This window comes from Salvelinus fontinalis, chromosome 1 (assembly GCF_029448725.1).
Source record: "Salvelinus fontinalis isolate EN_2023a chromosome 1, ASM2944872v1, whole genome shotgun sequence".
Lineage (NCBI taxonomy): Eukaryota > Metazoa > Chordata > Actinopteri > Salmoniformes > Salmonidae > Salvelinus > Salvelinus fontinalis.
Window position 1 is genome coordinate 32,282,860 of NC_074665.1, and position 17,260 is coordinate 32,300,119.

General features: G+C 42.8%; 1 protein-coding gene across 1 annotated transcript in view; it reads left to right on the top strand.

The window, feature by feature from the left end:
- LOC129853154 (kinase non-catalytic C-lobe domain-containing protein 1-like) overlaps positions 1-17,260 on the top strand; it is a 73,681-nt gene that overhangs the window by 33,503 nt on the left and 22,918 nt on the right. Inside the window, exons 18-24 of the mRNA XM_055918891.1 lie at positions 9,779-9,872; positions 9,974-10,071; positions 10,897-11,096; positions 11,461-11,577; positions 13,567-13,714; positions 13,950-14,120; positions 14,728-14,943. Of these exons, the coding sequence (XP_055774866.1) occupies positions 9,779-9,872; positions 9,974-10,071; positions 10,897-11,096; positions 11,461-11,577; positions 13,567-13,714; positions 13,950-14,120; positions 14,728-14,943 (1,044 nt within the window). The remainder of the gene's footprint in view (positions 1-9,778; positions 9,873-9,973; positions 10,072-10,896; positions 11,097-11,460; positions 11,578-13,566; positions 13,715-13,949; positions 14,121-14,727; positions 14,944-17,260) is intronic.

Consider the following 17,260-nt stretch of genomic DNA (forward strand, 5'->3'; position numbering starts at 1 on the left):
CTGCATCCAGGAGGGACATTTGATCATGTGGATGGTGGTCATACACTTTCCACCTCCATGAGGATATGTGACACCATTCTGGGATGGGCTGCATACCGCCCTGTGACTGTACGGGAGTGGTGAAATGCCACATTGTCCCATACAATTACAAACGTTGTCTGATTTCGCCTCAGAGCAACCCTTTCCTCACCTGGCACAACCCTTCCATAAAGGTCGTCCAGGAATGTAATGAGACACCTGGTGTTGTATGGCCCAATTAGCGGTTTGTGTAACAGCAATCCATCAGAGGATATTGCTGCACACATTGTGATGTTGGCACCCCTCTAGGCCCGGGACATCCACTGTGGCTCTTTTCCCAATCACATTCATTCCTCGCCACCATGTTGAAACCAGCCTCATCCACAAAGATGAATATGTGGGGTGTTTGCCTGGCTTCAATCTCCATGACTCTCTAAAATAAAATCCACAAGGCAACATAAAAGTTAGGCTATTATAGTAGTTTGCATTATACCTAAAACATGCCATTGTGTGTCTCTGCCCTGTTTGGTTTTGTTCAAAACCAGTTCTGTATTTTATAGTCATCTTACCTGGACATATTGGTTCCTTAGTTGCTTGACTCGTTCAGAGTTCCTCTCAATGGGGACAGTGTACAACTGCTTCATTCTGACTTGATGTTGTTTCTGGACTCTAGAAATAGTTGTTATGCTTACATTGTGAATATTTCCAAATGTAATGTTGTCTGTCATCACTCTGTCCCGAATCTCTGAGTTTTATGCCATTGTTTCTGAGACCATACCAACGATTGCAGTTTCTTGCACAGCAGTGAAAATCCTACCTCTCCCGCCTATGGGAGGTAACCGTTGGGTCCTAAGCCGAAATGCAAAAACAATTACACACAAGTGGGTTTGGTGGCTTTGGTCAATTTACTTCTGTAATGTGCAGTTCAGTCAGATGCCCTTGCAAAATGCACATCTTACCTGTTGTTTTGCCAGAAATTTCTCACAATAGATGCCACTGTTGAGCGTTACAGATTTGGATTGCACTTTCAGACCAGCCTCTCTCATTGATAGACCATGATTTATTACATGATCATTTATAGTAGGCCTAATCTCACCTGAGACTACAGCTCTTGATCTTCCTCCCAGTCTTCTTCCACCACGGATACGTACTCCTCTCCCTCTCCCAGCCACTCTTCTTCCTCTGTCAGCCACTTCTCTATCTCTGGCTGGGTCCATGTTTACATTACAGTACAGCATTATCCCTAAGACGTCCCCTTTTGTATAGATGGTAATGAAATTGAAAGACTAACACCTGGGTAGGTGTTCAGCTACAATGGGAATCATCCGAAGAGGAGGAGCATGGATTGAACCAAAACGCAGCTTCTGAAGTTGACATATTTATTTACAGAAAAGACGAAAACACGAACTTCACTATAACCTAACAAAACAACAAAACGGAGTAGACAAACCTGGACATGCGAACTCACATACAACGCAGAACTCACGAACAGGAAAATAGACTACACAAAAGAACGATGTACAAAACAAACCGAACAGTCCCGTATGGTGCGACAAACACTGACACAGGAGACAACCACCCACAACGAACACTGTGAAACAACCTACCTAAATATGACTCTCAATTAGAGGAACGCCTCTAATTAAGAGCCATACCAGGCAACCCTTAAACCAACATAGAAACAGAAAACATAGAATGCCCACCCAAACTCACATCCTGACCAACTAACACATACAACAAACTAACAGAAATAGGTCAGGAACGTGACATTGATAGTATTTCATTTTTTGATTTGGAATATATTTCAAAATGGGTTTACTGTAGAAATGTAGCAGATTGTAGTCTTATTCAATTTTGTGTTATTTTAGGTTTTGAACTTAAGTGTAACAGTTTTGAAAAGAGTATGTAAACATGTGCAGATTGGCATGTAGGTACATATAGTTTTGGGGCGGTTGCCTTCAGATCCGCAGCCTCGGCCTTCATTTAAAATGATTGGATTGAGTAATGGCCTATAATAGAGAATGTACCACTGCCTTGCAACTCCTTCCGTTTGAGTTATGTTATAATATAATTTTTTGGTTGTCAGCATGCACCAAATAACATTGTTTAAAAAAATTACTATACATACATGATTATATAGTTATTACACTTTCAGTCAAACTGGATAAGTGCATGGATTTCATGAAAAGTCTACGGGATGATTTGTTTAAAACCAAGCAAAACGACATTAATAGCTGTAGCAAACCAATGGTATGATCACGATTTGAGGTGGATAGGAAGAAAGGAGTTGGGGGTTTTAGGGTAATTGACACATTATGTTCTCCAAACTGTTATTGAATATTAATGTGATATATTTCCGAACTTTGACAGAAAGGTCATTATCATGTGTAATAGAATAACAACGAGCTGTCTTTGTCTGTGTATGCTTTGATGGTAATGATGTGGGCTTTTATCTGCTCCTTCACTGGTACAGTCTGACCGCCCCACTCTCACACATTAAGAGCCATGGCTCCATATCGGTATTAGATGTGCCCCGTTTCTCACTTCAAAAGATCTATTGATTTCTGTTACCATAGTGAGGGATGCAAGCAGAGAGCCAGCCCTGTACATACATTGGAGACACTAATAGGCTCTTTGTGTACTGCATCTACACCCTAATGGGTTCTTCGGCTATCCCTACTAGGACAACATTTCACCCAACAAAAAACGCTTAAAGAACCCTTTGGTGAAAAGGTTCTACCTGGAACCAAAAATATATTTTTTTGATGTATCACTTATGGGATTAAGAGCAGCGATCCACAATGTTAGAAACCAATCACACAGTGTCTGTCGGAGACAGGTCGAGTGGTGAATAGGGCGTCACTTGCCCATCGACTAGTCATTCGCGCTGTCTTCCTTGCAAAGAGTCACTATGCTCCTGAAGCTCTCCTCAGCACGACCTGAACCTGTCTTCCTGCTAAACAGTTCCTAGTCGAACTGTGAGGTTAACACTGTTGAACGTTCGACCTCAGCCCTGTTATTTTGTGTTGAAAGACTGACTGTAAGGAAAGTTATTTTGCTTCATGTATAATTCTCAGATTTTTCTACTCACTATGTCTCCACTGGTAGCTATTGTCACACGGCTAGTTGCTGAAACCAGAAGGCTTGGCTAACCTAGCTAGCTTGCTGGAAAGCTTGCTATACCTCTACAACTGGCTTTTCTCCTGGCGAGGTAGAATCGCTAGCTCTCCTCTCTCTCGTTTAGTTCGACCCATGTCCCCTTGTGTCGTGTTGACTAGACTGTCCGTCCTTAACTTCACAGCTTGACAAACGAGAGAAACGCTTTGTTCATCGAGAGACAAAGAGAGCATGAGCTTTCTCCGGCTAGCATTGTGCTAACTAGCTAGAATATTAGCTCATGAGGTGAACGCTAGCTAGCTTTGCACGAGAACTATGGCAAAAGTTAATCTCGTAGCCATGGAGCCTTCTACTACGAGCAGGACTCCTGCCCCAGCACCGGCACGCCTGTGTCCATGCAAGGCTACTATTTCCGGCAAGGATACACACTCTTTGTGTGTCGCCTGCATGGGGCTTGAGGACGCAGAAGCATCTCTCGCTATCCCAGAGTCATGTGTGCATTTTAGGGCACAGCCTGCGAGGGTCCTCAAATGGCGAGTGCGCAGAGCAGCCCCTAAACCAGACTCGTCGCCAGTACAGCCTCCGGGCTTGGATGCTACCCAGCCCTCCTGGGACGAGGTTTTGGACTATCTCTGTCCTCTGTTTCAGACAGAAGCAGCGTAGCGGGGGTCTTGGATATTCGCAATGGAGGAGGAATACGAACTCCTCAAAGCTAGCGAGGAAAAATAGGAATCCCAACCCCATAGCACAAGGCCCTCTTCCTCACCCAGCGCAGCATCTGCATTCGATGAAAATATTTGGGATTGTCAGCGTCCAGGCTCGGTATTGACTGGCCCCCAACCGTGGGGGGTGGCAGCACATAGAGGGATTGGATCGACGGGAGGAAGCTCCCCTCTCGCACCATCCTGGGGAAGCAACTACTCCCAGCGGTCCCAGCTTGGACAAGCCCCTGTCCAGTAAAGTCCTAACCTGACACTTTGTGAGCACGGCACTACTCTCCCTAAGAAGATGGAGCGCTTCACCTCCTCCTTATTCCAGAAGGTCTTAGTGTCTGCGGCACATTCAGTAAAGGCCTTTAAATGTAACATCCCTGCTGCTGGCTTACCAGGCTGATTTGCTACAAGAGATGTGCAAACTCTTGGTCAAAAACACAGCCGGCCACAGACTTTGGGATGAGATCTGTGTGGTTACAGATCTCAACCTCCAGAAGTGCCATTCAAGGCTGTGTGCACTCCAGGAGCCTTGGTGTGGTAGGATAGAGAGCCCTTTGGCGCAACTTGTCCAGCTTGTCAGACAAGGAGAAAACAGACTTCCTGCAATTCCTGCCAAGTCCTTGCCCTGGAGGGAACAACGGGCGCCCGACATAGGAGTAAGTCCCCAGCAGCAGAGATGGACAGTGCACAGCTCACACGATGTCCTGGCCTGTCCTCTCTCTGGTGGAGAGAGAGAGGCACATATGTGCTCCTAAAATCCGACCCCTTGTGCAGCAACTCATTCCTATGCGTACGGAGGGGGCTCACTCTTCTTCCAAGTGCCCTCCGTGTCACAGCTCTCCCTTTGGCTCTTCTCTAAGTAGCTGAGGCAGGAAGACAATTTGTCAGTCGCCACCAAGCAGTGTCTCCAATCCCAGCGTCTAGCCAAGGGAGAAAAAAAACGTAACAAAAGGGCAGCACTAGTGAGTGAGAGTCATTTAACTTGTGTGCAACTTGCCGCAAGAGCAGGGCACTGACACGCATGCACAGTCCAGCCCTGAGCATTGACCACAGTTATAAAGGGGCACAGACGACTGCAGCTGGCCATAAACCCATCCATTTAAAAAAAATATGTTTACCCCTTTTTCTCCCCAATTTTCGTGGTATTCAATTTGTAGTTAGAGTCTTGTCCCATCGCTGCAACTCCCGTACGGACTTGGGAGAGGCGAAGGTTGAGAGCCACGTGTTCTCCAAAACACAACCCAGCCAAGCCGCACTGCTTCTTGACACAATACCCGCTTAACTTGGAAGCCAGCCGCACCAATGTGTCAGAGGAAACACTATACACCTGGCGACCATGTCAGCGTGCATGGCGCCCGGCCCGCCACAGGAGTCGCTAGTGCGCAACGGGACAAGAACATCCCTGCTGACCAAACCCTCCCTTAACCCGGACAACGCTGGGCCAACTTGGATTAGCTAACACAACGTGCCATTGCAACACAGGAGTGATGGTTGCTGATAATGGGCCTCTGTACGCCAATGTAGATATTCCATTAAAAAATCTGTCGTTTCCAGCTACAATAGTCATTTACAACATTAACAATGTCTACACTGTATTTCTGATCAATTTGATGTTATTTTAATCTACAAAAAAATTGCTATTCTTTCAAAAACAAGGAAATGTATAAGTGACCCCAAACATTTGAACGGTAGTGTACATATGAGATGAGTAATGCAAGATATGTAAACATTAATAAAGTGACATTATTAAAGTGACTAGTGTTCCATTTATTAAAGTGGCCAAGGATTTCTGTGTATATAGGCAGTAACCTCTCTGTGCTAGTGATGGCTATTTAACAGTCTGATGGCCTAAAGATAGAAACTGTTTTTCAGTCTTACAGTCCCAGCTTTGATGCACTTGTGCTGACCTTTCCTTCTGGATGATAGTGGGGTGAACAGGCAGTGGCTCGGGTGGTTGTTGTCCTTGATGATCTTTTTGGCCTTCCTGTGACATCGGGTGCTGTAGGTGTCCTGAGGGCAGGTAGTAACCCCGGTGATGTGTTGTGCACCACCCTCTGGAGAGCCCTGCGGTTGTGGACAGTGCAGTTGCTGTACCAGGCGGTGATACAGCCCGACAGGATGCGGTCAATTGTGCATCTGTAAAAGTTTGTGAGGGTTTTAGGTTACAAGACAAATTTATTCAGCCTCCTGAGGTTGAAGAGGCGCTGTTGCGCATTCTTCACCACACTGTCTGTGTGGGTGGACCATTTCAGTTTGTCAGTGATATGTATGCCAAGGAACTTAAAACCTTACACCTTCTCTGCTGTTTCCTGTAGTCCACAATCAGCTCCTTTGTTTTGTTGTAAGATATGTAAACGTTATGTGTCTGAAAATAACTTGTTTAGCTTGTCTGGAAGCACGACGACAGTGTCCACGACATGGCTGGTTTTCCTTTTGTAGTCGTGGATTTTCTGTAGAACCTGCCACTTACGTCTTGTGTCTGAGCCATTGAATTGCGACTCCACTTTGTCTCTATACTGACGTTTTGCCTGTTTGATTGCCTTGTGGAGGGAATGACTACTCTCTTTGTATTCTGCCATATTCCCAGCAACCGCTGGAAAGCGTGGAGATGAAATATATTTTGTATAAACTGCTTTACTGATTGCCCTTACGTTGCAAAGCGGAATTGTCCCGCCTTAGAGCTTGTGGTTTTCCACCCGTCATCCTTCACACCGTTTGTGTCCAGTACACACGTTGTGCATTTACTTGGATAGATTTAGAGCACTACTCAAGAGCGACCAGCTCTTTGTTTCCTGGGAGCCCCCCTCAAGGGTCAATGACTATCCCATTGGATAGTGGATGCTATTATATTGGCTTATAATAGCAAAGGTTTACAGCCCCCGGAGGGCCTGAGTGCTCATTCCACCAGAGGCATGGCTACCTCTTGTGCACTGTTTAAAGGCATTTGTGAAATGGCTTGTTGGGCTACCCCTCATACTTTTATTAAGTTTTACCGACTGGATGTCCCTGCACCTTTGTTGGTGCATAATGTCCTCAGTGTCAGAGTCTCTGAGGGAGGAATGTTTTGGATGACTACCTGTGTTTGAAAGGCATGTCTATGATACGAGATTTGGCTTTATACCATAAGTGATACATCTCAACAAATATTTGAAATAGAACTCAAGGTTAATTTCTTAACCCCGGTTATATGATAATATGTTACTCACCACTTGGATTCGGTCTTAGATAGCAAAATTTGAAATTGTGTTTTATACATTGGATAAAAGTAGAGACTCAGAGCTACAAAATGGTATATCATACACTGCATTTTTGAGGAACAATGGGAAAGTAATTCTGCCTTGAAAGTTGATAAACTTGTAAACTCACTTTTGAGAAAATGGTCTTTGAATGTTTTGGTATCTAGTGAGGAGCTCTTTGTCTAAACCCATTCAACATTGTTCACACCCTCTTAAGCTTTAGCCCCACCCATCTCGTTTTGCTTTCAGAGCGTTCAGAGCGCACACTTGACGCTCTGGCCGATGATTTGTTTACCTATGGACAACCTGAAAACAGCCTAACCAGCTCTGTTGGCAACAATTTAATTATGCTTTTTTTGCAGACATTTACTGACACCGGCCATATTCAATTCGTGTTGTACACTTTAGCTTAAGACATGTAGCTAGCTAGCTAAACAATGAACCTAGCTAGGTAAACATTGTGTAAGATCACACACGTTGCGTAACGTTAGCTAACGAGCCATCCAGCTAACATTGGCTAGTTAAACAACAATGAATACAGTGCCAAATCATGTCGTTACTACCCTGCATGAATATGGTGGGAGCTAACCAACCAGGTTCAATGTTAGCTAGCTAACATTATGCTCTAACTAGAAAAGCAAATGGCTCTAGGATACAAATAATAGCGTCAGCTAGGAACCCAGCCAGCTAACGTTAGCTAGCTAGCTAACAGTACACATTAGCTACAAATGAAACCACTTTCTGTCAAAATTAGAAATGTGTAATATCTAAAAATGTAGCTAACTAACAATAGACTATCTTATCTGTATACATCATCATGCATGATGGACGCGTCTCCTTGCCACGAATGCCATGCCACGGTTGCCCATAGTTTGAAGATGAAATCCGGAGACAGGTGTTTTCTCCATCTCTTTAGCTATCATACCCTAATTCCACTGATTTCAAAACTTGATCTTCCAGAAAGTGGAGAGCATCACTTATGCAGCTCCACTACACAATACATTCGACAGATTACCAACACAGACTGACCAGCTCAAATAGACAGAAGCCTTCTATATGGCAGACCAATCCGTACTTGGCTAGTGGGAAGGTTGCTGACTTTTTCTGTGGCTAAACCAACAAGGCTCGTAATTGAATGATTTTATTCATATTTACAGATGGCATACATGATTGTTATTAAGGCACATGAAAGTTCACATGTTCGAGAAGGTATTTCTGCCAAAAAACGCATTTAGATAAACGAAAATCTTTTTTACATTCAAACGGCTCTCCTGTGAAGTCGTGACCTGCGACATACACCTAGTTTCCTTAATCGGGTCATATATGAGTGAGACAGTGGTGGGCCGTCAGGGCCAGCAAGGCCTTCTCTGCTGGCCTAAACATCATCAGAAGAAATCTTTTTTTTGAATATATTTTCCCACAAATATGTATTAAATTATTCCCCAGTGTAAGAGTTATACTCTTCATTTCATAGCTTTCCTCTTGGTTGCACTGCTTCCAGCCCCAGGTTGAGATTTGGAGGGCTGGTCTTTATGTTAGATCTTTTATCCAATCATATTCAGCCATCATGTGTTGCCAGGGGTCTAAAATCTGCCCTCAGGCCTTCAGAATCAACAGTGCGGGCGCTTGTAGCTTAAAGTGAATGGAAATGAACATTTAGTGTCAACCAATCAGCTTTAGAGTTGGCTATTGTACGCCTGCTGGCTGGCTCCAGTGTTACACAGGAGCCAGCTAGCAGGCGTAGTGTGTGCACGTCTTTTGATTGGATTACCAATATTGAGAGGCAGGTCCTATGGGCAGGTCTATGCAGAACCTCAGAACTAGGAAACTGAATTTGATAAACAAATTAATTTGCGTACAACTAAGCTGTTTTTTCAACCCACAATGGCGGAAGGAGGAGAAGATATCGATTTGGTCGAGGATATAATTATAACGCCATTCTCAAGACGAACTTTTCAAGAAAAGTTAGACATTGTAAGGAGAGGTCGCCCGACGCCGACGCTACAAAGCCTGTCACAGGCGGGAAAGTTCCAACTACGAGCACTATCAAGGGCTCACAGGCCCCGAGAAGCACTGCAAACTGTACTGCTGGGAATGCCTATTATTTGCAAGTGATCGATTTGGTGTTTGGAGCCACACTGGCTTTGCAAACTTGAGTTGTCTAACCATGGCAGCAACGAGACACCAAAGTACGGCTGGGCACTTACAAGCAATGGTGCTTTTGAAAACTTTTGGGGATACCCGAGTGGATCTACAGCTCAATGAACAAGCGCGCAGGGCAACGGAGCTGCACAATGAAAAGGTGAAGAAAAATAGGGAAATATTGAAAAGACTCATTGATTGTGTCATGTCTTTGGGTAAACACTTAAAATTTCAAGGTGACGCAACGCCTGGTTATACTGCGTTTCTGTCTAAATGTATAGTGTCTAGAGCCATGACATCATAATGATGGTAATAAGAGGTGGATTAATTCGGGTGGGACCGTGTAGGACCTCACTGAAGGCCCAGGCCCCAGGCCCACGGCACGCCACTGGAGTGAGATGTATCACCACATTTCCCTTCTCGCAGTGCGCAAGGACGAGAGACATGTTTTGTGAATGACTAGTGGGCGGGCGAGTAGCGCCTTATAGAGTGTGTGATCTGAATGGCTTGGTGTCTACTTTATATTTCATGTATTGCATTTTCTCCTTGTAGGAGCTTCAACAGCAGCGCATGATCGAGATGAAGAATCTGAAAAAGACCCGGAATTTCTACCAAAAGCTGCTCCACCAAGAGAGAAGAAATAAAGGTACTAATCAATCCCTCATCACTTTTATAATTCCCAATGTCTACTATTGGTTGATAAATAGAGAAAGAAATGCAATATTTCTATGTGTTTTTCTTCTGAAGGTTCGGAGGCTAGATTGATGCTGTCCAAACTCAAGGTCCAGCTTGAGGAGTTGAGGTCCAAAGTGGAGTTCCTAGACTGTGTAAAGAAATATCTTGAGGTGCGCACAGGTTGAACAGATGATTTCTTAATCCGGCCCTGTGTCTTGTGAAAGACTTATGTATGGCCAACTCCTAATTAAAAATAAATATGTTTAAAAATCAACCTACAACCATGAAAAAATTGCAAATCTCCAATGTGAAGCCTAATTTTTTTTTTTTTTACCTGGCCAAATTATTAGATGGCCTGCAAAAAAAAGAAACGCACTAAAACAATCTACGTGGACCAGATTGATCTGCTCTCCCCACTATTTATTGTTTTGCAGTGAGGATTCACTCTCTTTAGAGAATTACTTTGTAACTTATCTGGAGAAAAATGTTGTTTTAAGCTATAAAAACGGTAGTAGCAGTATACAAATCAGGGAGCGAATGACCCATCATTAGATTCAACTTGTTAATAAACACAATAATAAAACCTATGGAATTTTAACAGTATAATATGGCTATTAAACAAGAATAAAAAAACATGTATGGTTCTACAAAGAACCTTTGAGATTGAGAGAGGTTCTTTATAGAACCATTCTCCCTTAAATGTTTATAAAGTAGCATATAAAAGGATTCTATATAGCCCCAAAAAGGCTTGTGACCATAGCGGAGTATAGAACCTTTTTTATGGTTCTTTATAGAACCTTAGGAAAGTGTTCTTTATAGCAACATACAGGTTCCATTTATAACCTTATGAGCATGGTTCTTTATAGAACGTTTAAAAAAGTTCCATATAGCACTAAAAGGTATGCCGCTATGGTTGCAAGCCAAATAACCCTTATTTGGCACTATATGGAACCATTTGTTTTTAGTGTGCATCTCTGCCTGGTTGTTTTGGTTAGGTTCTGAGTGTGGATCAGTGGGGTATGGATATGTCCCTCCTCCCCTCCCTGGCAGCATCTGGTCCAGGGAGCCCTCTGGATCTCCAGCCCTCAGAGGATCCTGCCGTGCTGGGATTGGTGTCTTTATCTGGGGCAGAGAGAGGGAAGAGCAGCCTGCAGGCCGCCACACCCCTGGGTCTCATGTCGTACCTCTATGCCAGGTAACATTAATACACTATATATTAGCTTACAGTAACACGTTTAGGTTACAGTAAAACATGAACTATTAAACCCATGAGTGTGATTAACAGTGTATCAGCACGTATGGTTTAAATAGTGTCCCTCTAGTGGACAATGTGTTATTAAACTGAGCACCACATTTTACTGTCCACCATCATGCCTATGATTGCTGAGAACATTTTACATTATATCCTACATATGACCCAAATAGACATTTCTGTTTATTTAGATTTGTGCCCAAACGTGTTTCATTGTGATTTGTCCTAATTCTTCTAGACATGTTGTGTAGTGAGATGACATTCAACAGCTACCAAACTAAACTCGGTGTTCTATCTCCTCTGACAGAAATGCTCCATTGGAGGGCTACATCCAACAGTTCCTGTACACATACCGCTATTTCTGCACCCCTCAAGAACTCCTTCAGTTCCTGATGGAAAAATTCACCAGTGCTGTAGCAGCAGGGTATGTAGGCTACTGTAGCAGAAGTAAAAGACAGACAGACATAAAACACAAATTAATTTCATGCTCTTTGGATGGTGTCCGTTCTAGTCATTCTATTTCTATGGTTATTTGATTCTGTGGAATTAGAATGTCTGGTCATGTAATTCTGGTTCTATGGTAAAATGTTAATTGAGATAATATAAATTAGCATTTGTCAGAAACAATAAGAAAATGAATGGCTACTTGTATAAAAAGAAGAAAAAAAGAAGGAAAAAAAAGCCAAAATGACAGTACTATTATGACTGTCAAGTAAGAAAACAAAAACATGGGCCTGTATAAATGAGGATCACATTTTTGTTCACATAAAATTATATTGGCATGGATTGGGTCATACAATTAAACTAGCCATTCAGCTGGATCCAGAATTTCAACAAAACTCTATACTGTTTGATGATTACATCATCATTAAAATCCAATAAAATAAAACTGTATTTATATAGGATAGGTCCCATTTGGAATGAAGTACAACTTACAGTATAAGCACTACATAAATGCTTCACAAATCATCTATAAGTGTATGTCATACTCTATAAATGGTGTTTAAACATACAGTAGATTTGTTGAATTTCTTTCCTTAATACGTTTGGGCCGATCAGTTGTGTTGTGTTAAGGTAGTGGTGGTATACAGAAGATAGCCATATTTGGTCAAAGACCACGTCCATATTATGGCAAGAACAGCTCAAATAAGCAAAGAGAAACATCAGTCCAGCATTACTTTAAGACAGACAATCCGGAAAATGTCAAAACTTTGAAAGTTTCTTCAAGTGCAGTCGCAAAAACCATCAAGCACTGTGATGAAACTGGCTCTCATGAGGACCGCCACAGGAAAGGAAGACCCAGAGTTACCTCTGCTGCAGAGGATAAGTTCATTAGAGTTACCAGCCTCACAAATTGCAGCCCAAATTAATGCTTCAGAGTTCAAGTAACAGACACATCTCAACATCAACTGTTCAGTGGAGACTGCATGAATCAGTTCTTCATTGTCAAATTGCTGCAAAAAAAAATACTAAAGGACACCAATAATAAGAAAAGACTTGATTGGGCCAAGAAACATGAGCAATGGACATTAGACCGGTGGAAATCTGTCCTTTGGTCTGACGAGTCCAAATTTGCGATTTTTGGTTCCATCCGCTGTGTCTTTGTGAGAAGCAGAGCAGGTGAACAGATGATCTCCGCATGTGTGGTTCCCACCGTGAAGCATGGAGGAGGTGGTGTGGTGGTGCTTTGCTGGTGACACTCAGTGATTTATTTAGAATTCAAGGCACACTTAATTAACCAGCATGGCTACCACACATTCTGCAGTGATACGCCATCCCATCTGGTTTGTGCTTAGTGGGAACCACACATGGAGGGAGTCTATTCTACATAGTTTTAAATCCGGAAACGGACAATAGCGACGCCAGCTAGATGGGGTTCTGGTCTGGAATAGATAAGAACAAAAAATGTGCACCCCTTGGAATGGATTGAGAAACGCTGCTCTACAGGAAGTTGGGTTCTGGGCTGGATGGATGGCTGGAGAGAGAGTTGCAGGCTCATGTCTAGCACAGAGAGGGAGAGAGATAGGCTACAGGCACAAACTTATTTCTTACTACAGTAGCGTTGGTCTCCAAAGATGCAATGATGTCAAATAATCCAAGCCCAGGCCCAAATCAGTTCTCAGAATATCAGGCCTGACCCGGGCTGGAAATCAAAAATCAAAACTTCCAGGGGAGTTCTGAAAAATAGCTGTCCTGAATTTATTTTACTCTTTTGTAATAATGACAGCTTTTTTAATCTCTCAAAAAGCACAACTGAGCTATGTCCGAGAGAGTGAAAGTATGCCAAAGATTTAAATATATGAGGCTCGAATATAGCTCATTTTCATATTTCACCTCATAATCTGTGTAATTAGAATGTCGGGTCTAGTAATTATATTTCTGTGGTTATTTGTGGTTATCCTTTTTCTACCAGAGGTGGTCCAAATGTGTCAGGGGACCGTGCTAAGGTGTACCATCGGAGTCTGGATGTGCTGCAAACCTGGCTGACTGACTGCAGACTGGTGGACTTCACCCCCAAGTCCATCCTGCTGATCACACTGGAAAACTTCCTCACCAATGAAGTAATTAAAGATCGATCATCAATTAAATGACAAAGCAATCGAATGATAAAACCAATCACTCAAGCAAGTCAATTCATCATGAAATGAATGTCTCAACTAATCAGCTAAATCTGAAGCAGTATCGTTGTTGTTTTTGTTGACGTTATTGTGGTTGCTTTTGTTGTCGATTTTTCAGAGTATTTATAAATACAATACTCTTAAACAATGTTTTTGTAATGACCTGGTTCTTATTTAGGTGTCACCAGTAGACAGCAGAGGAGAGAGGCTTCTGACCACTCTTCAGAGCTATCCCAGGAGGAGGTGGAGCCAAAGCTGTGGGAGCCCAATCAGCATGCAGGAAGAAGATGATGCATTGTCTTCTCATACCAGATGCAGAAAATCCCATGTTGAGGACTCTGGAAAGAAGGTCCATATAAGGATTATCATATGTGTACTGTTATGTTGGTGATGTTGTTTGTCTTACCTGAACCCAAAAGCATCTGATTGGTCCAAAGTACTGGACGTTTGTCTGGCTCAAAAGGAACCCATTTACACTGATATATATTTCAACTGATGGAGACCTTTAGAGCTGTGTCGTATGCTTTACATGAATGAAGACGTTACATTAACACCAAACATTAGCACCAAACGGAAGAAATCAGACTTGAATCCAGGAGAGACTACCTGCCTTGTCCAATAAGAACCACTTTTTGTTATAATTTTTAGTATAGTCGGACCTAATGAGTACGACAATGGTGTATACAGTGGCGGGGGGTTGAAGAGTTTTTCTGTCTGTAATAAAGCCCTTTTGTGGGGGGGGAACACATTCTGATTGAGTGGGCCCATGGCTCCACCCTTGCCCAGTTATGTGAAATCCATAGATTAGGGCCTAATGAATTTATTTCAATTGACTGATTTCCTTATATGAACTGTAACTCAGCGAAATCGTTTAAATTGTTGCATATTGCGTTCATATTTTAGTTCAGTATACGTATTCATAGATGGAACCTTTCTAAGTTGATTTATCTCCGTAGAGTTTCCAGTGGAGAATATCCAGGGTGGTGGAGCCCCAGGCGACCCAGACCAAAGACCAGGCCTACTCATTAGCAGCAGCCCTGCCGCGGCCCTGCTACACCTCCCTTATGGATGACATCTCCAGTGCCTGCCTCAGAAGCGAGGAAAGACACCCTTTTAGTCAGAGTGAACACAGCGCCCAACACACGGCACAGCAACTCACTCTACTGCAGCAGGTAAACACATGTGCACGCACGAATGTGCATACACACACTGACATGCACACACACGCACACAAACATACACACATGGACATGCACGCACACACAGCCCACCAAATCATCCTGCAGCAACAGATAAACAGACTTGCACAATTTCTCCCTCTCTCATGCATTCACACTCACTCACAAACAAATTGTTATTTACTAACACTGGGGGGAGACAAATCACTACTTTATGAACTGAAAACAAATTCACAGACCTACAGTTGAAGTCGGAAGTTTACATACACCTTAGCCAAATACATTTAAACCCAGTTTTTCACAATTCCTGACATTTAATCCTAGTAAAAATTCCCTGTCATAGGTCAGTTAGGATCACCACTTTATTTTTAGAATGTGAAATGTCAGAATAATAGAGAGAATGATTTATTTCAGCTTTTATTTATTTCATCACATTCCCAACGGGTCAGAAGTTTACATACACTCAATTCGTATTTGGTAGCATTGCCTTTAAATTGTTTAACTTGGGTCAAACATTTCGGGTAGCCTTCCACAAGCTTCCCACAATAAGTTGGGTGAATTTTGGCTCATTCCTCCTGACAGAGCTGGTGTACCTGAGTCAGGTTTGTATGCCTCCTTGCTCGCTCACGCTTTTTCAGTTTTGCCCACAAATGTTCTATAGGATTGAGGTCGAGGCTTTGTGATGGCCACTCCAATACCTTGACTTTGTTGTCCTTAAGCCATTTTGCCACAACTTTGGAAGTATGCTTGGGGTCATTGTCCATTTTGGAAGACCCATTTGCGACAAAGCCTTAACTTCCTGACTGATGTCTTGAGATGTTGCGTCAATATATCCACATGGTTTTCCTACCTCATGATGCCATCTATTTTGTGAAGTGCACCAGTCCCTCCTGCAGCAAAGCACCACCACAACATGATGTTGCCACCCCCGTGCTTCACTGTTGGTATGGTGTTCTTCGGCTTGCAAGCCACCCCCTTTTTCCTCCTAACATAACGATGGTCATTATGGCCAAATAGTTCTATTTTTGTTTCATCAGACCAGAGGACATTTCTCCTAAAAGTACAAGCTTTGTCCCCATGTGCAGTTGCAAACCGGAGTCTGGCTTTTTTATGGCGGTTTTGGAGCAGTGGCTTCTTCCTTGCTGAGCAGCCTTTCAGGTTTTGTCGATATAGGACTAATTTTACTGTGGATATAGATACTTTTGTACCTGTTTCCTCCAGCATCTTCACAAGGTCCTTTGCTGTTGTTCTGTGATTGATTTGCACTTTTCGCACCGAAGTATGTTCATCTTTACTGCCCTTCCAAGCAAAAAAGGCAGTAACTGCTCATTTGGTCATTTTTGTTACATTAAATGCATGCTTAATCATGTGGACAAGTATCCTGCCTCTATTGTATTGTGTTTTGAAGAAAATTATTATATTATATTAGCAGTAACTGCAAAAAGTTACTGTGAAACCAAAGTAAATGGCAGTAACTGAACTTACTGCCTTTTAGCTTGGTTTCAACCTGCCCTTGGCTGCAGTTACTGCGTTTTACCTTGGTTTCATATCATTTTATTCTGATAGTGATGCAATCGAACCTGCATGACACTGACTGACAGCTACACACACATACATTGCTAATCTAGGGATACAACACCATGGCACAGCATTCCCGGGGGAAAATGATGGTTGAACTTGCTCTGAAACGCCAACATCTAGACACGGGTAAGAACTAGCTAGCTAAGTAGATCTGAGATCAAAATTAGCTAGCTAACTACCTAGCGAGCATAGACTAACAATGCTACCTGCTCTCATAGGAGGAGATCTGCAATTGATACTAACTTCAATCTATTAGCCATATAATGAACTATTTTCTGAAATTTCATCTGATGGTTTCTTTGAATCAGTACACCATACACACGATTTCTAGCCAGTGACAGCCACCTAGCTAAAACTGACGTGCCCCTACCAAAACGTCAAAATCTACCTAGCTAGCATTAGCATGAAGCAATTGATTTGTGCTACATTGTCCCATAATAGACGACCAGCAGTTTATACTAGCTTCAATCTATTATACCTGGAATTAATATAATCCCTAGTTGTATTCTGACATTCCATGGGTTATTTGAATCCGTAACGTTACACCACACACACGATCTCTAGCCAGCTGGCGGTCAGTTGGACGTGCGCCCCATACTGAATTGTCAAATGCCACGCACACTCGTTTTCCGGATGAGCACACACACACAGCATTGCTAGCTCATTAATAATATATCTACTCACATGTACAGGGTTTCCGGTTTTCTTTTATATTCCAGTATTGCGTGAC